At 40.7% G+C, this 20,628-nt stretch overlaps 2 protein-coding genes across 3 annotated transcripts; one reads left to right on the forward strand and one right to left on the reverse strand.

Moving 5' to 3' along the window:
• Positions 1–1,508: 1,508 nt before the first annotated feature.
• Positions 1,509–11,511, reverse strand: LOC105009772 (tumor necrosis factor receptor superfamily member 5). 2 transcript variants are annotated; one of them, XM_010869204.5, is made up of 9 exons: positions 11,288–11,511; positions 10,861–10,997; positions 9,034–9,159; positions 8,696–8,842; positions 8,395–8,488; positions 7,977–8,053; positions 5,279–5,386; positions 2,583–2,726; positions 1,509–1,927 (listed from the first exon to the last, which is right to left on the reverse strand). In XM_010869204.5, the coding sequence occupies exons 2-9, from the start codon at positions 10,928–10,930 to the stop codon at positions 1,743–1,745; spliced, it is 951 nt and encodes a 316-aa protein (XP_010867506.1). In that variant the 5' UTR covers positions 10,931–10,997; positions 11,288–11,511; the 3' UTR covers positions 1,509–1,742. The 2 variants fall into 2 exon arrangements, with proteins under 2 accessions (XP_010867506.1, XP_010867504.1); XM_010869202.4 differs by having other exon boundaries at positions 10,861–11,511.
• A 99-nt stretch (positions 11,512–11,610) lies between these two features.
• LOC105009774 (complement C1s subcomponent) lies at positions 11,611–19,635 on the forward strand. The gene is made up of 11 exons (XM_034288643.1): positions 11,611–12,049; positions 13,835–14,036; positions 14,517–14,697; positions 14,807–14,932; positions 16,019–16,212; positions 16,453–16,603; positions 16,784–16,899; positions 17,306–17,372; positions 17,832–17,960; positions 18,366–18,440; positions 18,548–19,635. The coding sequence occupies exons 1-11, from the start codon at positions 12,036–12,038 to the stop codon at positions 19,393–19,395; spliced, it is 2,103 nt and encodes a 700-aa protein (XP_034144534.1). The 5' UTR covers positions 11,611–12,035; the 3' UTR covers positions 19,396–19,635.
• Positions 19,636–20,628: the final 993 nt, after the last annotated feature.

Below are 20,628 nucleotides of genomic sequence, written 5' to 3' on the forward strand. Positions count from 1 at the left end.
AACCAAATTGTTCACCCAGTTCTCCTCGTTCTGTCAAGTATAAAAAGGGCACACAAGGACTCATGGTTGTCCTTTTTTTTCTCTCACTAGTATTACAAATAGGCCATGTACACACAATGATCCCAATTTATCCTGTAATAGGTTATGTGTAATAACAACGTGGTAGATTTCTATGCTAGTGAGTCACACCAAAAATATGAAGGCACCGCTGGAATGACAAGACTCTCAACTTTCAGCAGATACCCTGGATACCCACAAAGGGCCTACCGTTCTCATATAAGACTGAATTTAATTAAGTAACAGAGGTACCTCAGATCTGGGGTACTTACATTCAGGAGGATTTATACTATCAGTGTGTAGCTAGCACTTTGTGTGCTTATTCAAATGATGGTTTGCTTGTACTGTAAAGAGTTTGAAGTGTTTTGAAATAATTGTTTGCTTTTGTTAGAGATGTATGTTTTACAGGTTTGTGTGTAGCCTATAGTTTGGAAGAGAGGACCTAAACAATCAGAATAAATTGGGGAAGACACATGGGATGGGGGGATTCAACCTGACCAAGAGGTGGCACCGGGGAAGGAACATCATAGGCCACTGAGTAAAGGTGGAACACGGGTGGAGGTCCCTGGCCAAAGGGATGGAAACATCACCAAGGGTGGAGGTCCCTGGCCAAAGGGATGGAAACATCACCAAGGGTGGAGGTCCCTGGCCAAAGGGATGGAAACATCACCAAGGGTGGAGGTCCCTGGCCAAAGGTGTGGAAACATCAAGGGTAGAGGTCCCTGGCCAAAGGGATGGAAACATCACCAAGGGTGGAGGTCCCTGGCCAAAGGTGTGGAAACATCACCAAGGTTGGAGGTCCCTGGCCAAAGGTGTGGAAACATCACCAAGGGTGGAGGTCCCTGGCTGTGTGTTCTGCTATCAGTTAGCAGTGGGTTGTCATCACCATGTCACACTTGGCCCTTACAACACAGCAACCAACTGGTGTTCCTTAATGTAGTGTATGAGACGTGACTTTTTATAATGGGCTTGGTGTTTAGGGATATTGAGGGTTTATTCAGAAAACAATGTGTATTCAACTGGGAAAAACTGTATAACTGCTAGCACACATTTCCATTTGTAGAGCAGAATATTTTGTACACATTCAGGAAATGTGTTAGCAGTTGTGAAAAACAAAAATTCAGAGAGAAGCAATTGGTTTAAAAAACACGATATATGGTTAAATTATGTATTTAAGTTTTTTTCTTTTCTTTGAATGTGTTAAAGGAATGGTTCACCAAAGAAAGTGGAGTCCCCTCTAGTTTGCAGAAACTGTTTGGGGCCACTGATGTTGTCACTAACCTATCCTGCAGAGGGTGACAAATACTCCATTACACGTGTACACTATTTCAGGTCTTATCTACATCCACTGCTTTAATACTCAAAACTAAATGCCAGATCTGTGTACTCCACATGGGTGTTCGTTTCAAGCTACTGATGACAGCATGTCGTAATTATGGAAAGTCCGAGTGTCATGCGTCATTCAAGATGTATTTTATTTTTATGGTGTTTGAACTCAGTTGCATTTATTTCACTGACCTATTAAACATACATTGTTGATATAATGTTCATAGTTCAATATATGCTTATTTACATTGCAGAGATAAGAGACTAAGGTATCCAATAACGTTCAAGTAGGCTGTGGAAGATGTTGTTCAGTGAAAAAAATTCCAGTACTTTTAAATAGCTAGATATAAAATCATGACTTATGTCCCTGGCCACTCATCTTCCTGTGGCTCCGATTGGCTGCTGGTAAGTCCGATGTTAATTCTGTTGTGCTCCGTGGTACTGGGATCAGGTTGACTAACAGGCTCTGATGGTGTAATTGAGATGGTGGGGCCATCCGTTTCAAGCAGGCAGTGAGACATACAGTCGTTAATCTGAATAACATCTGAAATACACAAAAGGAATAGTATAAGAACAACAACTAACCTCCTCTGAACAAGATTAGAAAACAGATCTACTGCATTTATCATTAATGAAACCTTTACAGCGCTCTGCTCATCTTAGCCATAAAGGCAACACTAAATCAGTATTTTAATTGAAGTAGTTCATCCACTTCTAAATAGAAAAATAGCTAATTCTTATGGGTTAGGATATGGGCTGTATCCGTTTAGATTATATTAACTCTGATCAATAGTAAGTGCGGGAGATGTGACATTATCACAGCAATAAACACTTCTCATGGGAACCTTCCGATATCCACTGAATGATGGACATGGAGTGAAGTAGCCTACTGATGATGTTTATCAGTGGAAAGTAAGGATTTTGTGTGGTTGATTTGTCAGGAACTGATTTAAAGGGGTTGTTAATCAAAATTGCAAATATACCTAAACTTGTGGAGACCTTGGAGATGATTAGATTTGACACTGAAACCACACTAAGGATGTATGGTGTGCAATTGTTCTGGCATCTGTAAAGCTCATGCTCACCTTTAGCCCAGTAAATCAGACCAATGGATACTGAGTCCACTGAATACCTCCTATTAAGATATCCACCAGATGCAGTACATAATAGTTTTACTTCCCTCACTGATGGACTTTCACCTGTGTTAAGGAAATGTGGTTCAGGGCCTTTCTCATCCTGCCTTTCATGGTATTGGCTGTAGCACTCTGTTGGGAAATTGAGCTCAGCCAAAGGAAAGGGAGGAAATGCCGGCTTCACAGGAATACACTTATCACTGGAGTTGGCTGTTGGCAGACAGACAGACAGACACAGGCATCAGGCAAACACCATCACTAAACAGCACTATCACTGATGAATATTAACATGTTTAGTTTCTCTTCCTGCTGGACAAACGTTTGATACTGAGTTCTGATGTCTCACTGGCTGTGCAATGAATGTCTTCGCAACATATATCTGTTGCACATTGAAACTGTTTTTGTGGGTAAATCCTATGTCGACTGGTGAGACTGTTTTTTATTAAAGGACAATAACTGTAGACGGGATTGATTGAGTAGTAGTTGAAAGGTTACGTGATCAAATCCAGCCAAGAAAAAAATCTGTCGTTCTGTTCTTCAACAAGACAGGTAACCCACATTTTTCCCGTAAGTTACATTGGATCAGAATGTAAGCTAAACGATTAAAATGTCAGATGTATTCATGTGCAATATGTCAACTAGTAATGCCACCGTACTTTACCCAAAGTTTTCTTGCAATGAGTTTGCTGCCTTGGTTTTTAATAACCGTGTCAAGCGTATCATATAAAAGGATGTGGTTTTCTCCCTCAGAAAGGTACAATATGTGCTGCATGTCTACTGTATTTGTACAAGTGAGTTGAGCTAGAAGGAAACTTAGAGCCCTTTTGCATACTCACTCGCAGTTTACACTCCAGCTAATTAAAACAGTCACCATAAACACATTTATTCACACACAATCACCGTGGTTAAACCCAAACACAAACTCACTCACTCTCACTCATAAACACACACACAAACGCTCATAAACAAAAAAATCCCCAAATTAACTTCAACCCAAATCTCAATATCATAGACTGTATAAATAAGCTCAATATCCTAATCTTAAATCTAAACCTAACCTACTCCATACACTAACCCTAATCCTAACCACTAACCTAACCCAAATTCTAATTCTAACCCTAAACCTTAATATACCCCATACCCCAAATTTACCCAAAGCCTAAAATGTGAGAACCAGTGAAATGTCATTGTCTGATTTGCCAGGACTTCTGTTTCAAACACGTATGGTAATATACATATATATAGACACACACATTGCATTTTTGAGTAGAGGATGTAAATGATACATCCCAGAAATAATGTCTCTACAATGTTTTTTTGACTTCCTCTTTGTGTTTAGTTATTTCTAAAAATGAATATTGTGTAATCTTGTGAAACATAACTAAAGGTTTTTACAAAATGCCAATAGTAAGTGTCTACCGTGTCTCCTCATATATTCCTGTTACTTTGGTGATGTGTCTCATGTTGATTGAAGCAATGTACACTCACCTTCTGATTAAGATTGTAGCCCAAACATGAACAACGCATGCAAGTTTCACAATAACTCAACCAAACCAACTGTAGAGGAAGTTGTGGGTTTACATACATTTGGTGACTAGCGCTTATAATGGCCTTGTTTCCTCTAACTTCAAACTCGAATTACGTATGTCTAGCATATGTATTTAATGCACATTGTAACTGTGTAGGAAGGGATAGAAACCCACAGAATTTGCATTATATCATTATGATTAAGATTCTGACTGTATGTGATCTGAAGTTGACTGATCAATTACAAGGAAATGCTTTTATTTCAAATAATCTAACATGACAGACAGTCCTATTTTCTAAATTGCCTTATATTACATTTTTTACAACCAAATAAAGGGTACAATAATTAATAGGTAAATAGCATTTTCCATATATTTTCTTCCATGCAGTGCAAGAAAAAATATTTCTCCCATTTCTGATTTTCTGTGTTAAGGCATAATTTGGTCGCTGAATTATTAACCAAAACATTGCGCACAACCAGTTATTGTGTGTTGGAGAGCAATCACATTTTCACAGTGGGACATAGAGTGTTGCCTAACTGTTAATTAAATATATTAATTAATATATGAAGTATTTATAAAGTGTTTAATTTCTTCACTTAAGTACCCTTATTTTAACAATAGTTTTTGGCTGAAGATCTGAAAAGATTTAGAAACAACAATATACAAGAATATAAAAAATCAGAAAGGGGATATGTACCTTTGACTGTTTTGTACAGTCTCTGAGTGAGTCCCAGTAGACCAAATATTAGCAGAGAGTTTGTCGTGTTTTCAACTGTATGGTTCCTCACATTAAGTTAAAACATACTTCAACTTACATTAGCAAGCAAAAAATTCATGGAAGTAATCAAGTGGTCTAAAAAAATATCACTGATTTTCTATGACTATAATAATATTAGTAATATTATATTACTAAGTGAATTAGGTCTTCAACACAATCACATGCTGTGATTAATTGCGATGGTTTTTAGACAGCGTGGCTAAAGTCAGCTGTAGGTTGTAAAGTCTTTAAATATAACTCAACTTTGATTACAGTCCCCCTTGGCGGGCTGCATAAGACTTTCAGGGGAAGGAACCTTCTAACTTCTCATTTAAAGAAAGTGAAATTTACCTTTAAAGAATATGGCGGAAACTCCCTATATCTAATGCTTGAAACAATCCAATGTCTTAACTGGGATGAGTGCACACACTTACTCAGTGTACCAGTTTGGCCGATTGCAGTGACGATATGCTCACCTGGCGAGTAGGATGGACGCTTAGCCCTCCAATAGCTGATCAAAATGAAGATGAGTAAAGACACCGCTAGTCCTGCCCACAGACTGGCAGGTAGTATCCAAGGACACTCTTGAGACAGATTAAGAGAGATTGAAATTACTGGATGTTAGACCAAAGATCTCAGAAATCTAAGGTGCTGTTGTCCTAAGAATGTGGTTCTCCCACTGACAATGAATGTACAATAAAATGCAGTGTATGTGCAATTTCAATATGCAATAAGAGAACACATTTTTTGTCATGCTCAACATCTGCTAATGTGGTAATTCATACTTATTGTCAGTCGTTTCTACTCTGACCTATTTATCTACCCTACTTGGCGCTACCGTGTCAGTGACTTCCCTCTATGATGATTCTAGGCAATTCTGCATAGTAAGAGAGCAATCTACTCTGCTAACATGCATCATTGAAGGGAGGCTAAGAATCTGTTTTATCTAGGTGTTTTTTCAGAGTGAAATTGTGACACTTTCTGATATTACTTATCCCCTTTCTAGAAGCCAAAAATCTGGTTGACTTTCAGCAACTGAAGTTTTTGGGTTAGAAACAAATAATTACTTTGAATGAACTCAGTGGAGTTCTATCAAAACAAAAGTGTTCCTTCTCTGTGATGCACATAACCTATAGAAGAACTGTTTAATGTTAGGAGTGTTTTTGTTTTTCAATAAATTAAGCTTGGAAAAGGGCAAATTAGGTGCAATCCCTTTGGCCTGGTATAAACACACGTACGCAGCCCTGGAGACCAGGGTTCAATCCCTCTCTCAACCTTTACCACTCTCTCTGTCCTCCTGGTTGTTTTTCCCAAATATTTCAATTGTTTTTAAATCAAGCAAAAAAGCTCCCAAGAACAATTTTTTCTTTTTAAAGGAAATAAGAAAATATGAAATATGCTTCTAGGGAAGTGTTTCCTTCTGTTCGATAGATATATTAAATATGAAACTGCAGAGGATGTCAATTTTCTTTCAACTTAAGGTTATGGCCTATGATTTCAAAAGCTCCACTGGAGTCTAACAATAAAGCTTCCTCAGTCTTACTATTCGTTTGTCTCAGCCCATGATCAGTCATTTGTGTCGTGGCTGAGCCTGTGAAGCACCTTTCTCTACAAGCATGCTGAAATTCAGTTTGGAGGTGTCCGTTGTGGAGGCAATGTGTCCTAAAGGTTTGGGCATTAGACTAGTGTCCGGAACGTTCCTGGTTCTGATCCCAGAACGGAAAACGATCAAATTTTGTCCCTCCTCCTCTCATAACATTTCCCATAGGTTGTTGTTGTAAATAAGTATTGGTTCTGACTCAACTTGCCTGGTTTATAACTGTGAAGTTTAAAAAAGAAAAGCAGTGAAATAAATGTTTTATTTTCCAAAAGGGATAGCAGCCTGACTGGCAATTTGAACATTTACAGGATGTAGTACACTGAGATTATTTGGTGCTTTTTGTCAATGTTTCTAACCTTATTTTTACACCTACATTGTTTATTTGATATACAAAATAGCGACTTTGTTTTTCTTAACTTGCTCTTTGACTGTCAGGAGGTAAAAAGACAACAAGTGATATTTGTATTAAGTAATGAGGACATGAGTAATGGGCCTGTATGATAAAAACAACCCTTCTCATTCTTAATTTATTTTGGATTATCTATATTAATATGACTCAAATGTTGGTGCAGGGACAGTTTTGAGTCACAGAGGGCTATTGCAAGAAACTACTCAAGATCTTTTAATAGCTAATGTTAATTCTTACATATTTTATGCTAATTATTTAGCCATGTATTGAGCTGACATGGAATTTGTCAATCTTAAATAACTCATTATCTTTTCTATAAAAATATGGTTTCTGTGCCAGAGAAGGATTGTCTTCATTTTCAAAGATCCCTGTTATACAATGCCAGTAGAAAGTCTACACCCACCTTTTGTGTTTATGGAGAGAAATCTACAAGTCATGCCACACATTTTATTAATGAATTTAGATCGGGGCTCTGACTGGCCTGCTCAAGGACATTTACCATTTTATTCCTTAACCGCTCCACTGGTTCTTTGGCTATGTGCTTCAGATCATTGTCTTGCTGAAAGGTGAACTTATTCTAGTTTTAGCTTCCTTTCAGAGGGCAGCAAGTTTTCCTCAAGGCCTGATCTGTGCATCGCTCCATTCATTTTCCGTTCTATCTCAACATCAGTACTGATGGTTTACACTGAGTGATGCGGCATGATGAGTTTGCCGCAAAAGTAATGCATGGCATTTAGGCATTTTTATTTTAATCAGACCTCAAAATGATTTGGCACATGGGTACAGGTGACATCTATTTTTTGCCTTTGAAATATTGCCTCAGAAAAACGTATTCAGTTCTTAAATACGTTAGGTCACTTTCATTGATGTAAAGCACTTTGAACTGCATTCCCTGTATGAAAGGTGCTATATAAATAAAGGTTTATTATTATTATTATAGAATATTTATTGTTGGTGCTTTTAATATAAACTGTAGGTTCACTTTACAATACTAAAAAATACCCTTAAAAGTATGTAGTGTAGATAAGTGGTATAAAAGCCGAAATGCATGAAATGCTAAGACACCGACACCATGAAATGTGATAAAGTCCAAGGGGTTGTTGACTTTCTATCAGCACTGTACGTCCACATTCTGGGCAACGGAAGAAGATGATGTTTGACATACCAGACAGGAAGTCACCACACACAGCGTCAGCTTTATCAGTTCCAGCCACTTTGACCTCTCTTCGTAAGGCTTCACACCTGTCACACAGAGAGTGGAGAGTGACTGTGGGATATCCACAGTGAAACTTTAACAATCAGCAGCAAATGAAAGAGAAAGTCAGACTGAAAAGGAAGAACAGCGATGCAAAGGGTGGTGGTGTGGAAACATACAGTAGTGACATGGCGGCACAACAACGTACGAAACCCACATGACTAACCACTGAGGTCCTTACCACAGGTTTGACTCATCCCTGTAAAATCGTCTGTGTGCTGTGACACCACTGAAAACCCAAGTTTAACTCCCCATTCACTCGTTAATAAAAAGCTAGTTAACGAAGAACCTATTAGGAAGAAGTTGCACTTGCTGTGCGAGTTCTGACCTGGTGTGTGGCTGACAGGGGGTGAGGGCGTCTGTCACATTGCTGTAGGTTCCATTTTGGCACGGGACACAGACAGTGTTATTCCAGCGGGTGGCTGGGGGTTTAAGTACAGCCGTCAGACATCACTAACCCAACAGAGTAATAACATGTTCAGTGTGGACAGAGGCCAACGGTGCTGTAAATGTTGACCACATTTTCTACGACAGCACTTGTCCCTCCAAGTCATTATGAGCTCATCAGAGGCACTGCTGCATCTCAGTAGAACGGTGTGTTAAGGTGAGCTGGAGGAGGCGGTTCTCACCTCGGTTTAAAACGCCGTACCCCAGAGGGCAAGTGTCCACCTGTAGGCAGTGGTCACATCCCTGATCCGCACAGTAGAAACCAGTCACACACTCACATTGCCTGTCGCTGCTGGCTTTACACTCCGTCAACACCCTCTGGTTATTTGCTGAGAGACAGAAAAAGAAGGAGAGAATGCAGGTGAAAGAGAGTTGTGGGTGGGACAGGGGGAGAATGAGTGGATGAAAAGAGCAGAGGGGAGTATTTCTAACAGTACTATCTTAAACGGACAGGAAGAACGACCAGTGACCAGAGTTTTAGAAAAGGTAGATGGGAGGGTCAGAAGAAGGGGTCCCGTACCGCCATTACAGAACCTGCAGGGGAGACACTGATTCATGTAGTTCAGTCCAGCAGCGTAGGTATCATGTGGACACTTTGCACATGTTGTCTCTCTGGAAGAGTCACATTCTGTTTGAACGTATTGTCCTGGGGGAGGGGGGGATGTTGGGAACATGAGAATGACAAAGACATTTTATCATTCATATGCACAGGTGGGTGATTCTACGTAAGTTATATACACTGGCGCTGGAAACATTTTCACATTTGTAACTCATGTTTTTGTGATCAGTTACATAACACATTGTAGAGTCTGTTATAGTATCGTACAGTAGAGTATAGTAAAGTATAGTACAGTAGAGTATAGTACAGTAGAGTATAGTACAATATAGTATAGTACAGTAGCGTATAGTAGAGTATAGTATAGTACAGTAGAGTATAGTATAGTACAGTATGGTATAGTAGAGTATAGTATAGTACAGTATGGTATAGTAGAGTATAGTATAGTACAGTGGAGGAGTGCAGTGGAGGATAGTATAGTAGAGAAGAGTATATTATAGTACAGTAGAGTATAGTTAAATAACGTTGTTAAATTTATGTTAAAGATCTACCAATGTATTTTACATCAGGTTGGAGGCTCTTGCATCCAACCTGATTCTGCTCATGCATTTTAAATCAACATCAAACTGACTACTGGAGCGCATAGTCAAAGAGCTCTGTTTTAATTTTATTTACAAATATAAAAGTGTGGTGTGCTAGACAGTGTTGGTGCTTGGATTGGAACTAGTGCTTTGTTCAGATAACATGACAATAGAGTTCTTTGGCCATGCACACCAGTGATCGGTTTGATATGACATGCATTCAATTATAATACAAATTCCATGATTGTGGATTTTTTTAAAGAAATCACATACAAGTAATGGTATCAATATCAGCATTCGGGGTCAAATCATCTATAAAGGCCTTTGTTGAGCCTTTCAATCAATTTTGGTTATTGATTGAGAGGCCCAATTTGGACAGGATGCATGAAAACTTTCTAAAATAGGTAAAATGATAGCATTTGGAACTATTGCTGGGAAACTAAACCAGCATGATTTCCAATCAAACCTTCTACATAGACTGCTTACAGGGTAAGGGCACTGATGTGCTGTTTTTTTGGGTAAACTATCCCTTTAGGAGTATTCAAAACATATTTTCAAGGGTCAGGAATCTGGAAAGATTTTGTAAATTGGAATGGTTTAATATGTCTTCTAATGTGTTCTCCAATCTCATCAACAAATATAGGAAAAGGCTCAGTGTTTTGGGAAATAAAGGTTAGAGAAATATCTAATTATCTTTGTGGCCACGGTGGAGAGGGTTGTATCACCTAAACATATTTGTAGATATCTGACTCAAGGCAAATTCATTCTCCAGTTTCAGTGTTTTGATAGTGGCACCCAGGGTATAGAATGAGTTTGTACTATACTAACCACATAGAGTTTATTGCCTTTCAATTAATTAGAAAAATATAAATAATGTATCTAAATACTTTTGCTGAGTTTAGAGACTTAATCATTTAAAATAAATCTTCTTCAGAATCCCACATGAACACATTTGTTCCTGCTGGTCCGGACAAATTATTCAACAGTTGTGTTGTGTGTGTAGTGTTCATACAGTGTTGTGGAGATGAACAGAAAGATGCTTTAGGCCTCTCTGACATTGACAGTTTAAGTTAATGTAGCAGACAAAGCCTTCCAACACACAATATAATCTCAGTTGGTTGAATGCAGGAGATAAACCCATACAGTAACTACTCTTTTTTTGTCATGTTACACCAACCAACTGAGCCATCTGAACAACAGAAGCACTGACCTTTGGGACAACATTTACATTTCCCTTCCTCCTTGGAAGAGTTGTTCGAGTGGCATTTCAGTCCCGTCATCTCTGGTCCATTTAGTCTCCCTGTAACTTCTTCAGACTTCAGACTTCATAGTCCATTTAATAAAAGTCTATTTGTAAAAACAATGATTTTCTCGTAAAGTTATTATTATTAAAGAGAGGACTGAACTCTATCAAACACTTTTGGTCCTCGACTCTTTAGTATGAATCTTGGCTGGCGTCAGTCTCATAGTGAGGTAACACCCGTCACACTACTTCTCAGTCTCTATCGCTCCCCTGTTCTCTCACTAGTTCTGCATAAGACATCAGCCTTTCACTGAAGGATTGTTTACTCTTTGTCTCCTTTGTTCTCCCCTTTTCCTCCCAGCACAAACAGAAAGCTCTCCTTTCTACTGCTCACCCCCTTTTTCCGCCCTCAGGTTTCCTCTGGTGGAAAGCCCCAGTGTTCCTCTGCTGGCCCCTGCTTATCTCTGTCCCCTGTAATTTCCTGCCCCTCCCTGGAATAAAATTCACTTTTCTGTACTGTATGAACTAGCGGTTGAGTGGTCGGGTTCAACGCTACTTTATCTTCTTCACGAATATCACCCAGACATGAAACACAATAACACACCTCCCCTGCCGACTCCGCCCCTTCCTGTCCCTTTACTTCCTTTACCTCTGACATGTTTTTCTGCCATGGAAGCAATTATGCTGATCTGAAAGATTTGATTAGAAATGAGTAGATGAAGACAGAACGATATGCATTTCCAGGCATAGGTTGCACTTTATTGGACAGGAAATTGGGATTTTCCTGTTGAAAAAGCAGTGGGCCAGATTCAAAGCCATCATGCCCAGAGGCAGTGACTCAGATGGCTGGACCATCCAAGGCCACCACCTTTGTCCTTTTGGTCTGTTGTTAATATTTGTCTCTCTCTGGGTTCTTTCTGTCTCCCGGTCTAATTCTCTCCTCACGACCCTCTGACCCATTGAACAATGTGACCAGAAAGCAAACACCTAAATACATTTCACCAAACAACTAAGTCTTTAAAACAAGGATAGAGAGAGAGAGAAAGTTGAGAAGTGAAGCAAGAATAGGAGAGTGAAAAAGGAATACAGGAAAACCACTGAGTGTGTGTATTTGCTGAGGCAGAAGTGATCAGTTCCTCACCATGCCAGCAGTGAGGTAGGTACATGTTTTTCATATCCTCTAGATTAAAAACATTTATTTAACATGGTATATGGCTAATTTACATGCATTTAAACTGCCAGCTCTGATTAGTATAAAAAGTGTAAGTAAATATTGACAGTTTCCTTCTGGAGATATATGGTGTATTTTATTTTTAACTTTAAGTTAATGATACTGTACATTAAAATAAATCCATAAAGGGCTAATTTAGTAATTATTCTCTGTAATTACAGTGAGGGAAAAAAGTATTTTATCCCCTGCTGGTTTTGTAAGTTTAAGAAATTATCATTCTGTCATTTTAATGGTAGGTTTATTTGAACAGTGACTTATGGTTGGTGGCAAAACCCTTGTTGGCAATCACAGAGGTCAGACGTTTCTTGTAGTTGGCCACCAGGTTTGCACACATCTCAGGAGAGATTTTGTCCCACTCCTCTTTGCAGATCTTCTCTGAGTCATTAAGGTTTCGAGGCTGACTTTTGACAACTCGAACCTTCTGCTCCTTCAACAGATTTTCTATGCGATTAAGGTCTGGAGACTGGCTAGGCCACTCCAGGACCTTAATGTGCTTCTTCTTGAGCCACACCTTTGTTGCCTTGGCCGTGTGTTTTGGGTCATTGTCATGCTGGTATACCCATCCATGACCTATTTTCAAAGCCCTGGCTGAGGGAAGGAGGTTCTCACCCAAGATTTGACGATACATTGCCCCGTCCATCGTTGTCTTGTCCCCTTAGCAGAAAAACACCCCCAAAGCAAAATGTTTCCACCTCCATGTTTGACGGTAGGGATGGTGTTCTTGGGGTCATAGGCAGCATTCCTCCTCCTCCAAACACGGCGAGTTGAGTTGATGCCAAAGAGCTCGATTTTGGTCTCATCTGACCACAACACTTTCACCCAGTTCTCCTCAGAATCATTCAGATGTTCATCGGCAAATTTTAGACGGGCTTGTACATGTGCTTTCTTGAGCAGAGGGACCTTGTGGGCGCTGCAGGATTTCAGTCCTTCACAGTGTAATGTGTTATACATTTTTTTCTTGGTGACTATGGTCCCAGCTGCCTTGAGATCATTGTCAAGATTCTTGCGTGTAGTTCTGGGCTGATTCCTCACCGTTCTCATGATCATTGCAACTCCACGAGGAGAGATCTTGCATGGGAGAGTGATCGTTCATTTGTGTTTCTTCCATTTGCGAATCTCACCAACTGTTTTCACCTTCTCACCAAGCTGCTTGGTGATGGTCTTGTAGCCCATTCCAGCCTTGTGTAGGTCTATTATCTTGTCCCTGACATCCTTTGACAGCTCTTTGGTCTTGGCCATGGTGGAGAGTTTGGAATCAGATTGATTGATTGATTCTGTGGACAGATGTCTTTTTATACAGGTGTCTTAAAGGGAATGCTCCTAATCTCAGCTTGTTACCTTTATAAAAGATCTGGGAGCCAGAAATCATTCTGATTGAGAGGGGATCAAATACTTATTTCACTCATTAAAATGCAAATCAATTTATAACTATAACTAATTTGACATGTGCTTTTCTGGATTTTTTTGTTGTCTGTCTGTCTCTCACTGTTCAAACCTACCATTAAAATTATAGATTGATATTTTCTTTGTCAGTGGGCAAACGTACAATATCAGCAGGGGATCAAATACCTTTTTCCCTCACTGTAATTATTTAAATGTATTTTTCACCCTCAATAAATCTAACAGACTTAGTCTATATTGTTCTCTCTTCATATGTTCTATTTTATTTTTGTATGTCTAATTTATTTAAACCTAGTTTCTCTCCCCCAGTCTCTGCCTGTTCCTCTTGCCCCTCCACGCCACCGCGTCAATCCTCTCAGGGTGGGTGGAGTCTCCAGGTTATCCCCGTGGTTACCCACCTGATTCCAGTCTGAACTGGAGCAGATGTGCCCCTCCAGGCCATGTCGTGGCCCTCACTCTGACACACCTGGACGTGGAGGACAGTGACGGCTGCGAGCATGATGCCCTAGAGGTCAGTGTGTACTGTTAGAGGTCAATGTGTACTGTTAGAGGTCAGTGTGTACTGTTAGAGGTCAGTGTGTACTGTTAGAGGTCAGTGTGTACTGTTAGAGGTCAATGTGTACTGTTAGAGGTCAGTGTGTACTGTTAGAGGTCAGTGTGTACTGTTAGAGGTCAATGTGTACTGTTAGAGGTCAGTGTGTACTGTTAGAGGTCAGTGTGTACTGTTAAAGGTCAGTGTGTACTGTTAAAGGTCAGTGTGTACTGTTAGAGGTCAGTGTGTACTGTTAAAGGTCAGTGTGTACTGTTAAAGGTCAGTGTGTACTGTTAGAGGTCAGTGTGTACTGTTAGAGGTCAGTGTCGTGGGGTCAGGGTCTGAAGTACAATGAAAACCATGCGTGTGAATTGAACAGATGTCCCATGTTACCAGAGGTCACTATGTGGTGTCCATGTGTTGATCAGCTCCTGTTCATTCCTCGCACCCCTCTTATAGATCTTCGCAGATGGAAACCAGATAGATGTTCTGTGTGGTGAAAAGTCATTCAAGGACCTTGATTCCATGGTGAATCCCATGCTCCTCTCCTCTGCGAAAGGGTGTCTTTCTCTGTCATTCCACTCTGACTACTCCAACACCAAGAGACACACTGGATTCAGGGGGTTTTATACTCTGCAAGGTGAGAATGAAAAGGCCATGTGAAATGTTAGTTTTGTTGGTTTGTGTAGTGAGGCCTTATTTAGATCAGATGGTTTCTTTAGTCTGTCTTTGAACCTGCCTGTTGTCAGACTTTGATGAGTGCGAGGAGGACCCAGACAACGGCTGTACCCAGTTCTGCCACAACTACATTGGAGGCTACCAATGCTCCTGTCGCCCTGGTTACTACCTGGACACTGACGAACACACGTGCACAGGTATTAATACATATGCATATATGATGCGAACTCTGAATTTTGATTAGTTGAAATTTATGTCACATATGACTGGCGTGTATTGGCATTAAGGCACCTGAGGGATTTTTGAATATGGCCAAGGAGGGCAGGAAAGATTGAAGAGGAAGTGAAAGAAAAGACAGGAGGTGGAAGAGCTATTGTGGGCACAATAAGGAGAAGCTGGGGAAATGATGAAGAATGATGTAATAATGATGACGGAAAAACATTATGCTGCTGATGCTAACAAAGATTGCTTTAGACACAGGAGAAAATATCAGTTGTCCTTACAGTTTTGTATATGTAGAGAAGTTGTCCAAACAGTGCTGTGTGTAGAGAAGTTGTCCTAACAGTACTGTGTGTGTAGAGAAGTTGTCCTAACAGTGCTGTGTGTGTAGAGAAGTTGTCCAAACAGTACTGTGTGTGTAGAGAAGTTGTCCTAACAGTACTGTGTGTGTAGAGAAGTTGTCTTAACAGTGCTGTGTGTGTAGAGAAGTTGTCCTAACAGCACTGTGTGTGTAGAGAAGTTGTCCTAACAGTACTGTGTGTGTAGAGAAGTTGTCCTAACAGTACTGTGTGTGTAGAGAAGTTGTCCTAACAGTGCTGTGTGTGTAGAGAAGTTGTCCTAACAGTGCTGTGTGTGTAGAGAAGTTGTCCTAACAGTACTGTGTGTGTAGAGAAGTTGTCCTAACAGTGCTGTGTGTGTAGAGAAGTTGTCCTAACAGCACTGTGTGTGTAGAGAAGTTGTCCTAACAGCACTGTGTGTGTAGAGAAGTTGTCCTAACAGCACTGTGTGTGTAGAGAAGTTGTCCTAACAGCACTGTGTGTGTAGTAGTGACACTGGAACTAGGAGCACCACCCCTCTCTCTCATTCCTAAATATCAACAAAATGTTACCAAAAACATTAAAAAAGCATCTCAAGAGGAGTGCACTAAATGTAAGCGACGTTACGACGTTACAAAACAATGAAGAGGAGCGTTCCACGCTTCTTGCTTGGTTTCGTTTTAGAATGTAACGCCTACCCTTAATGTTGATGCTGGTCGTGATGTCGATTGTGTGTCTCCACAATAGTGAGTTGCACCGAGGACCTGTCAGGCTCACTGCGTGGCGTGGTTTCCAGCCCGTCCTGGCCCCACCCGTACGCCGAGCACGCCCGCTGCTCATACACCCTGTCGGTAGAGGACCACCTGCAGCTCCTCCTGCACTTCACCGGGGATTTTGACGTGGAGCAGAGGGCGGACGGGCGCTGCGTGGACGCGCTCACGGTGGGTCGTTTCTGTAGAGCCTGGACCCGCCATTGTTTCTTCTAATCTTCACTGTGCTGCACGCGCTCCCATGAAAGTGAAACAACCCTATGACAAGAAGTTCAGCTGTTCTTGGAGGACATTCAGCCACTCGCCTGTATTCCCCCCTGTTTCCTCTGCAACATTCCCGCTCTCGCCTTCTGTTTGTGGCGTGTGGCTGATGCATATCCTGCTTTCTTAGTACACCATGTTGTATTTAAGGTTGAGACTTCCGCTGGGACTCTAGGGCCGTTCTGTGGCAGCGTGGCCCCCCCATCCCCTCTCCACACCAAGGCCCACCACGCCCGTGTTGTCTTCTCCGCCGACGGACAGGGGTCCAACAAAGGATTCACCCTCCGCTACAGTGTCACACGTATGGAACCCACCCTTTCAGATCACATGATACCATTTATGTGCAAAATATGATCAATAAAAAAGGACAATAAATATGTCCTACATTACAAATAGAGACGAAAAAACTAACTTCTTTCTAGATTAAACAGTGCATGCAGAATCTAAATGAAATGATGATTTAGGACGGGTTTCCTTGCAGCAAAGACGTGCCCAGGAATTGTGACCTCCAAATCTACCATGACTCCACAGCAAACTGAATATCACCATGGTGACACAGTCACAGTGACATGTGACCCAGGAAGTGTTCTGGACACAGTGAGTGGGCTACAGTACTGTCCATTTATTAGTGGTTGGAATTTAGTTTTGCTTTATTTAACACTTGACACATGACACATCACACATTAGACTATGTTCATCAAAATGGATGTGTTAATAAAGCTTGTTCCATTAAAGTATCCTATCCAAGATGTCCCCGACAGCTCTTCTGCCTTAAAAGGGAACCGGTATGCTGTTTGCCCAAAATTAGAAGTGCCGTTACGCCCTTTCTGTACTCTTCCGTCCCAAGTCAAGCACTGGCTATACTCAATAGTTCTATGAATCCCAAGAGCTTGGTTTGGTACTGAAGAGGAACTGAAGACAAACTAAAACAAACTGTAAGCTCTCAATGGTATGACTTATTGAACGGTTGTTCACTACTATCTCCATGTGTTCTCTTGCATAGGGCGACGATGCGTATAAGTCGTCATGCCAACGGACAGGTGAATGGAGTCCTGTACAGCACTGTGAACGTGAGTGAGATGGGAAAACCACTTCAACAACTGTATGATGAACACACAATACATATAAATATTAATGTTCTAACAAATATATCAGTGAGTCACTAAGTATGTCAGTAAGACCATTAACTCTAACAACATTTCTTTTAGTTTTAACTTTCCTTTTTAACATAAAAATGTTGTGTTGTGTCAGAATATGTTTCTACAGCTACGGAAAAAATGATGAGACCACTGCACCTTTTACTTTCCTTTCCAAAAAAGTCAAAAAGGAAGGTTTTGAGTGAGGAACAGAAGGGTTCAAATTAAGAGACCACTGCAAATGGAACACTTCTGTTCCTCACTCAAAACTTTCCTTTTCAACTTTTTTGGCAAGGAAAGAAAAAGGTGCAGTGGTCTCATAATTTTTTCCGGAGCTGTATATTTAAAGCGATTGGTTTTTGTCACAACATTGTGTGCTCTGTCTCCCTCTAGCTGTCAACTGTGGACAACCAGACATTTCTGATGAAGTCCTTAAACTGGTGGATAAAAATCCAAACACTCTGTTTCTTGATGAGATCCAGTTCGAGTGTGAATCCAAATACTACAAATTGGAGTGGGATGGTGAGGCAATATTAACCTATTAACCTACAGCTCTTTTGGTGTTCCACCTTTATGTACCTGTAAACCTTCCATTCTGTCCCAATCCTTTTTCCTTGGTCTTTTGTATATAGTGTCTACTGTATAACTGCCAAATGCTTTCTGAGCCCGATAGCCAAAACCCCAGCTATGTGGGTTTTGGCTATTGAATAATGACCCAATGTATAACCTCTGATCTACCTTTTGTTGGAATAGATTTTTAGCTGTTTTTACTTTACTGATAGATACAGTGAGGAAAGATATATAAGAAGTTTTTCTAGATATTTTCGGTCTGGATTAGAACCTGTGCTGCAGATTGCGGCTCAGACTGTTGGACTACCTTAGGCTGTTGCCACCACTTTTGCTTTATCTTCTCTTCTGGTCCTTTAGAGAAGTACATCTGCGAGGCCAGCGGCAAGTGGACATCTGTCAATGGCCAACAAAGTTTTCCCAAGTGCATTGAAGGTATGCTTCACTATAACCTTTCAGCTGCATGATGCTATCTTGGCTGTTAACAATGTCAGTGATCCACTGTGTTGTTCAGATGTTTAACTAGACTGTCTATCTTCTAGTGTGTGGGATTCCAGAAGAAGCTCCTTCTAGCAGTGGAAGAATTATGGGGGGCAGAGCAGCAAAACTGGAAGAGATACCCTGGCAGCTTTTGACAAAATATCCCAGAAGAGGAGGGGCATCACTGATCAATGACCGGTGGGCTCTCACAGCAGCTCATGTAGTGGATGGGTACGAGGAAAGCCCTATTACATTTTTTGGAGGACTGATAGATGCACTGAAAGGAAAAGAAGATGAGAAAGATACAGTTGTTATGAAGACAAAGAAGATCATCATTCACCCTAACTATGTGAAGGGCATCCTTGGTAATGAACGCACTAACTATGACAACGACATAGCTCTCATCAGAATGTCTTCCAGGGTGAAGTTGGGGCCCACAGTTCTCCCTGTATGTCTGCCTGATGTAGATGGAGGGCTGAAAGAGCAACAAGTAGGGGGCGTTTCAGGGTGGGGGGCAAAAGAGACTAAAGATAAGACCAAAATAAATGAAAAAAGCCAATTTTTGCGTTACACAGAAGTGACAAGATTGGAGCAAAAAAAGTGTGAAGACACACCTTCTTTGCCCAACAACAAACGTATGGTTTTCACTGAAAACATGCTCTGTGCAGGGTCTGATGGGAAAGATAGCTGCAGGGGGGATAGTGGCGGCCCATTGTTTTACCCTAGACTAAGTTCAGGGAACCAAAAGAACAGAGCACATCGTCTGGTAGGCATTGTGTCCTGGGGTTCCCCTTGTGAAGTGGGAAATGACTCTACAAAGGGTTACTACACCAAAGTGGAGAAGTACTTAGACTGGATCATGGAGACGATGAAGCGAGAAGATCAGGGGGAAGAGCAGGGGGGAAAGTAAAACATGTAAGTTAACTGTTAACCTCCTTATCACAGATGTATGCTTATGATATCCAGTACATCAACCAATCAATCTGCTTTTTATTATTCAAGAGGAGATTACATCAAACAATGTTACTAGTAAAGTCAATACACAGACAAGACCATCCACTCTGAATAAAATCTAAAATCTTTGGCAAATAACAAATATTCCTTCACAGTTTAACCCCCGAATGGAAAAACCCAAATAAAAAGATGATTGATCAAACTTTTCTGTGTGTTTATTTTGGATTCACCTTCACAACATGTTGGTTCTAGTATGTAATCAGTTTTGCTAGCAAAAGCTGTCATGCGAGCTGTGTTTTTTCAATGTTTTCTCAAAAATGTATGAAGGATCTGATTTAGGTGTGAACCCCTGAAGGATATGATATAGGTGTGACACCCCGAAGGATATGTTCTAGGAGTAACACCCTGAGGGATATAATCTAGGTGTGACACCCTGATGGATAGGATCTAGGTGTGAACCCCTGAAGGATATGATCTAGGTGTAAACCCCAGAAGGATATGATCTAGGTGTGAACCCCTGAAGGATATGATCTAGGTGTGAACCCCAGAAGGATATGATCTAGGTGTGAACCCCAGAAGGATATGATCTAGGTGTGAACCCCAGAAGGATATGATCTAGGTGTGAACCCCAGAAAGATATGATCTAGGTGTGAACCCCTGAATGATATGATCTAGGTGTGAACCCCAGAAGGATATGATCTAGGTGTAACACCCTGTAGTATAAGATCTAGGTGTAACACCTTGAGGGATGTGATATAGTTGTGAACCCCTGAAGGATATGATCTAGGTGTGACATCCTGAGGGATATGATCTAGATGTAACGCCCTGAGGGATATGATCTAGGTGTAACACCCTGAGGGATATGATCTAGGTGTGACACCCTGAGGGATATGATCTAGGTGTAACACCCTGAGGGATATGATCTAGGTGTGACACCCTGAAGGATATAGGGGGTAAATCCCTAAGGTTGATAAAACCTCTGCATACAGTAGTTGAATATTCATCCAGATCCAGATTACAGGAAAATAACATTTAAAACAGTGTTAAAATATAGTGGATACCAGTCTGAAATGTTATGGATACCAGCCTGAAATAATGTGGATACCAGTCTGAAATATGATTATTATGAGTCTGGAATATAGCAGTGACAAGTATGAAATGTAGTGGTGACCAGTCGGACATATAGTGG

The sequence above is a fragment of the Esox lucius genome, chromosome 20, assembly GCF_011004845.1.
Source record: "Esox lucius isolate fEsoLuc1 chromosome 20, fEsoLuc1.pri, whole genome shotgun sequence".
Classification (NCBI taxonomy): domain Eukaryota; kingdom Metazoa; phylum Chordata; class Actinopteri; order Esociformes; family Esocidae; genus Esox; species Esox lucius.

What these genes read in the sequence shown, in the direction of transcription:
- LOC105009774 (XM_034288643.1), top strand. An exon ending in CTACAAATTGGAGTGGGATG is followed by an intron (nt 17,961 to 18,365) that starts GTGAGGCAATAT and finishes CTGGTCCTTTAG; the next exon opens with AGAAGTACATCTGCGAGGCC. An exon ending in TTTTCCCAAGTGCATTGAAG is followed by an intron (nt 18,441 to 18,547) that starts GTATGCTTCACT and finishes TCTATCTTCTAG; the next exon opens with TGTGTGGGATTCCAGAAGAA.
- LOC105009772 (XM_010869204.5), bottom strand. Translation starts at nt 10,930, where the DNA reads ATGACGGGACTGAAATGCCACTCGAACAACTCTTCCAAGGAGGAAGGG. An exon ending in GTGTGGTGACTTCCTGTCTG is followed by an intron (nt 5,387 to 7,976) that starts GTATGTCAAACA and finishes ATCTGTCTCAAG; the next exon opens with AGTGTCCTTGGATACTACCT. An exon ending in GCGTCCATCCTACTCGCCAG is followed by an intron (nt 2,727 to 5,278) that starts GTGAGCATATCG and finishes GTCTGCCAACAG; the next exon opens with CCAACTCCAGTGATAAGTGT.